The sequence below is a fragment of the Phaseolus vulgaris genome, chromosome 4 (genome assembly GCF_051622355.1).
Source record: "Phaseolus vulgaris cultivar YP4 chromosome 4, ASM5162235v1, whole genome shotgun sequence".
Classification (NCBI taxonomy): Eukaryota; Viridiplantae; Streptophyta; class Magnoliopsida; order Fabales; family Fabaceae; genus Phaseolus; species Phaseolus vulgaris.
The window spans coordinates 48830289-48835749 of NC_143501.1; the positions used below are offsets into that span (position 1 = coordinate 48830289).

The window sequence follows — 5461 nt, forward strand, 5'->3', positions numbered from 1 at the left end:
ATAAATCCTCGGGCCCCACACATTACGTGTAATCGTGATCCATAGACAAAATTATAGCCAAAAAAGCGACACTAGACCTTTTCGCCAATCAAAGTTGTCCACGTGGCTCCCAGGCAGAAAACAACCGACCTCGTCGCAAAGGTTCTCTGATTTGGTGTTTTATTTTAGAACCTTTCGTTGGGTTTCCGGTCGGTCACTGATTTCAAACTTCCATGACCATCCATTCCCGATATCCATTTTCAATTCCTTATTTTTCATTTTGATTTGATTCTGGGTATCGCCCAATTTCTCGATTTTCCGCGTATTTTGGATTTGGAGGTTTTGAAGAAAAAACCGAACTTTGGAAGGAAAAACACAACCCCATGATGCAACGCTTGGTTGATCATGTTCTTGCTGTAACTAAAGAGTAAGGACATTTCACTTATCTATGTTGGGTTTGAGTATTTTATCGTGGTTGTTGGTTATCCATGTCTTGAATGAATCGTGGAGTTTAATTTAATTGTATTATGATGTTTTTTTTTTTTCTTTTGAGGAGATGATTCAATGATAAGAACATGTTTGTTTTCTTTGTTGTATTGGCATAGTTTCTGTTTGGTCGTGGTTTTTCTTTTCCCTAAGGCTGTAATTCTGCTGATCCTCCTGGACAAGGATTTTTGGTATCGTTTTTACTGTTCAATGTGTTTTGTTGGAGGGGGTTAAGTCCTTTGGCTTCTTTTGTGCTTCAATGCTATTAGAGCAATTTTAAGCACTTTTTTCTTTTGGGGAAGGGGGTAAATGTTATTTTATTTGTTAATATACTAGTTTTGCAGAAAATAATTCTGTTTTGTGGCAGAGAATTTGGAATCCTAAACTATTTCAATGTATTAATCAGTTTCCACTTGGCAAAGGATGAGCATGTTTATCTGGTTTTAGTGCAGGTCCGTGAAGGCATTTACTTATGAGTCCTTAAACAATATTGTGAGGCTAATCAATGGAGTATCTGCCCTTTTGTTGGCATTCCTACCTGGGAAAGCTAATATACTTGAAGGTATCCATGGTTGGGAACTCAGACCAACTTTCCGTGGACCACGATTTCCGCGTTGGATGGAGAAGTAAGTTTCCATCATAACATCAGTAATTTCTGTGTGGATTTTTTCTTAATTTTCTTAGTGTCACTTAGTTGATTTTATATACTTGTATATGTTGCTACGTTAGAACTCAGACTATTGGTATGGAGTCGTAGAATTACTATTTATTTGCCAAGAGCCTTTAGTTCCATTATTACAATTAAGGATTAGCAAAATAATAATTTAGGACATAGAATGTTGCCAGAGAATTGGCAGAGAATGAGTTAAAGTGGACTAGAAAATAATGTATGCCAAGATACTAGTACACAAGGATAAAGAAAAAGGTAGTTATTGTGTTAGGGAGATATTTGAGTCTATCAGAGATTCCGGGTTATTCTTATTTGATTAAAAAAATTGTAGATGTGTACTGTATTTTATTATTTCTCTTACATTTTTGTACTTTACAATCAACTTTTTTTTTCTTTCTAATGTTGTTTTTCTGATTCTTTGGAAATTTAGAGTTCATATCATGCATTCTATCCCATTTTGGAATGGATACCTTTTAATCTACAGCTTAATAATGTGGCTAGTTTGTTCATGATATTATTGTTCTTGTGTTGATTTTTGTTTTCTTTTATCTAGTGGTGTATCCTCTTTCAATCAGTTCGTCCACGATCTTTCTATGGATTCTGATAATTCTAGCCTTGAATACTCATCCGAAGAAGAAGATAGTGATATATATAGTGATGGACTTGAATACCCTCCATCTCCTGCATCTCAGAGTTCTAGAACCTCAGAAGCTGGTATTACCAAATTCAGTAGGCATCGGAAGGATTGGATCCAATTCATCTTAATATGTATTTTGTTTCCTTTAAAGTTATTGCTGTGGATTCCACTTCATCTTTTTTGGTTAGTTTATTATGGGGTGTCAAAAGCCATATCTTTCGCTAGAAATAAGCGTCCTTCTCATTTACATGCACATAAGAGAGTGCTGAGTCTCAAGGAACATATTATCCACCGTGCTACTGATAGGAGACGTGGAGTCGTAGAGGTTGTGCAACAATTTCTTCATATTAATTTCTATTATGTTTTTTTGGTATTTTTCAGATAAATTTCATAGAAATGTAAAAATTGTGTTGCTAAGTAAGTTTATTTTGTCAATCAGGATCTTCATCTAGGCATAGAGTTATCTATAGAAGCTGTCTTCGATGTTTTTCACAAGGCAGCACATCTTCTTCTTTCCCCTTCAGAAGCTTTTGGGGCATTATTCAGGTTATTTTCGGCTCATGAAAGTGCTATTAAAGAAGATCATGATGGTGTTGAGGACGTCTCCGTATATAAAGAGACTTTAGGAGAAAATGACCCAATACCCACAGAGAGAAATGTCAAGTATCAGCCTCTGAATACGGACGCTCGGACATGTCAGGATGTCATAACGGACCTTGGGTAATGTCTATCATGTAGTTGCCTTTATAATTTATTCTTTTTTTGTTTTGAGATCTTTGCTTGTCTTCCTCATGCTTTCTCATTCTACTTATGGCAGGTATCCCTATGAAGCCATTCGTGTGATCACTTCTGATGGATATATTCTTCTTTTGGAAAGAATACCCAGGTAAAAAATTCATTTCTGAGAAAATTATGTGGATCTTCATAAATTTAACTGCATAACCCTTTTTTTGATTTTTTTTTACTTATTTTGATCTTCTGAAATTAAGTGCATCACAGATTGTTATATATGATGAATCACTTCAGAAGTAATAAATGAACACAGGATACACTACTTGTGATTCTAGTTGGCATGTTTTGATATCTCATATTTTTTGTCATAGTGTGGAGTGAATTACATCAGCTTGTTGAACAGTTGTATTTTCTTTGTTAATAATATTTACTGATGGAAAATATAGCAATTTTGGGATGTGATGTGACCTTGTACAATTCATTCATGTTCATGTCTAGAGCTGGTGGAAACACATGAAAATGTATCATAATGTTATCATTATGAATAAAGTTCATTTTTATAAATTGATATGATAACAAAGTGGAAAAACACATTTATGTGGGAAACAGGAGATGATTAGGGCTGTCAATGTAATTTCTAGGAAAAAGGTGGTCTCATTCATTGCATCCAGTTTGTAGTGTCTAATGTCTGTTCTTACTTCCCAGGAGAGATTCAAGAAAAGCTGTTTATCTTCAGCATGGGGTTTTGGATTCATCAATGGGGTGAGTCATTATCTCTATATTTTCACAGTTTTTACTTGATTCTGTTATTAGTTTACCTGGGTTAAAAGAGTTGAGTAATATATATGTTTGGAAATCACGTTTTGAAGAACATATTTTTGCCTGAGCATTGTTATGATGTCAGAGTAAGCTAATTTTGTGTAGTGGATTTGGACAATGTGTTTGTTACAACAATGAGCTTTTATTAAGGTCAGTAGGTTCATGAATCTTACCATTGGAAGGATATGAATCACCTGTTCACACTTCCCAGAAACATATTGAGTTCTTGTCTAAAGTCACGCATGCAGAAATTCAGAAGAGTTACGACTTTGGATTTAATTTTTTGCTTCAATTTACTTCTTAACCCCTGACTATACTCAAAATGATAGTGATATTCTAACCTTTTTTTTCTTGGTTTCAGTTGGGTATCTAATGGAATTGTTGGCTCTCCAGCTTTTGCAGCATACGATCAAGGTATGCTATGTTTGTCAAGATAATGTCTGTACTTTTTTTTATCAACAGATAATGTCTGTACTTGAGCAATAAACAATTCGTCCTTTTGGAATTATTACATGTATAGTTTGTTCTATCTGCTGCAGGTTATGATGTATTTCTGGGGAATTTTCGTGGTTTGGTTTCACGGGAACATGTCAACAAGAACATATCATCACGTCAGTAAGTTCACAAAGTAAATCTATTTGAATATTTTTGGAAATTTCAGAGAGAATGAAATGGAAAGGGAAAAAAGAAAAGAAAAGTGAATAGATGGATTCAAAAAGAGGTTCTCAACCCCCTCCCACAAATTTATTCATCTGAAGAGAAACATGTGTTTGCTATTCTTTAAAATTTAACTCCCAAATAAGGGGAAGTATTTCCTTCCAATTCTTCCCCCTATCTTCATCTTTTTGAATAATCTGTGTTTTATGTTTTGGTTTCTGATGTAATCTTGCTAAGAAAGAATTGATGGTAATGCAGATACTGGCGGTATTCCATCAATGAGCATGGGACTGAGGATATTCCTGCTATGATAGAGAAAATCCATGAAGTAAAAACTGCTGAACTGAGGCTTACCAAACCTGATATAGAGGAGGAAACTGATGACGATCAGCTTTACAAGCTTTGTGCCATTTGCCATAGCTTGGGAGGAGCTGCTGTGATTATGTATGTTATTACTAGAAGGATAGAAGGGAAACCCCATAGACTTTCAAGATTGGTTTTGTTATCACCAGCTGGGTTTCACGATGACTCTAACATGGTTTTTTCTGTGGCTGAACTTCTACTAGTTCTAATGGCTCCTGTTTTGTCTCTTCTTGTTCCTGCCTTCTATATACCAACCAGATTTTTTCGGATGCTTGTCAACAAGTTAGCGCGGGATCTGCATAACCTACCTGCAGTTGGAGGTTTGGTTCAAACCTTAATGAGCTATGTTGTTGGTGGAGACAGCTCAAACTGGGTTGGAGTTTTAGGATTACCACACTATAACATGAATGACATGCCAGGAGTATCTTTCCGTGTTGCTCTCCATCTTTCACAGATGAAGCGTTCAGGAAAGTTCATAATGTTTGATTATGGCAGTGCATCTGCCAACATGGAAGTGTATGGTTCACCTATGCCTTTGGAGTTGGGTGAACACTATGGACTCATAGACATTCCTGTTAATCTTGTTGCTGGACAGAAGGACAAAGTGATAAGGCCTTCAATGGTGAAGAGACACTATAAATTGATGAAGGGTTCTGGGGTAGATGTTTCATATAATGAGTTTGAATATGCACATCTAGATTTCACCTTCTCCCACCGTGAAGAACTCTTGTCGTTTGTTATGTCATGCTTGCTGCTAGTGGATCCTAATCCAAAACAGCAAGTGAATCAAAAGGGTGCAAGGTCAAAAAGAAAAGGGCAAGTTGCAACCAGCAGTTAAAAATCTTACACAGTTCATACTTACTGAAGTACTTCTGCCATTTCTTGCAAGAGTCTCTGGCATATGTATGCTTGAATATAGAGTTTCTCTTTACTAGGGTCTTCATTTCCTTCAAATCTTTGTTTCCCGTTTTGGAGGAAAAATAGACCTTCAAATATGTTTGTGTTGTACTTGTACATTGTAAAATATTGTACTCACTATCAAATCCAGAACATTAGAGTCTAGAGTGTAGTTTTTGTCTTTCACAATTTGACATTCTGAGTAGATTTCCACAGGCTCA

General features: G+C 35.8%; 1 protein-coding gene across 4 annotated transcripts; it reads left to right on the forward strand.

The window, feature by feature from the left end:
* Window positions 1-5461, forward strand: LOC137838049 (uncharacterized). 4 transcript variants are annotated; one of them, XM_068647262.2, is made up of 9 exons: window positions 1-406; window positions 918-1091; window positions 1689-2097; window positions 2212-2492; window positions 2590-2658; window positions 3210-3266; window positions 3685-3737; window positions 3863-3938; window positions 4239-5461. In XM_068647262.2, the coding sequence occupies exons 1-9, from the start codon at window positions 363-365 to the stop codon at window positions 5179-5181; spliced, it is 2106 nt and encodes a 701-aa protein (XP_068503363.1). In that variant the 5' UTR covers window positions 1-362; the 3' UTR covers window positions 5182-5461. The 4 variants fall into 4 exon arrangements, with proteins under 4 accessions (XP_068503363.1, XP_090157426.1, XP_068503364.1 ...); XM_090301300.1 differs by having other exon boundaries at window positions 3863-3934; XM_068647263.2 differs by having other exon boundaries at window positions 87-406; window positions 913-1091.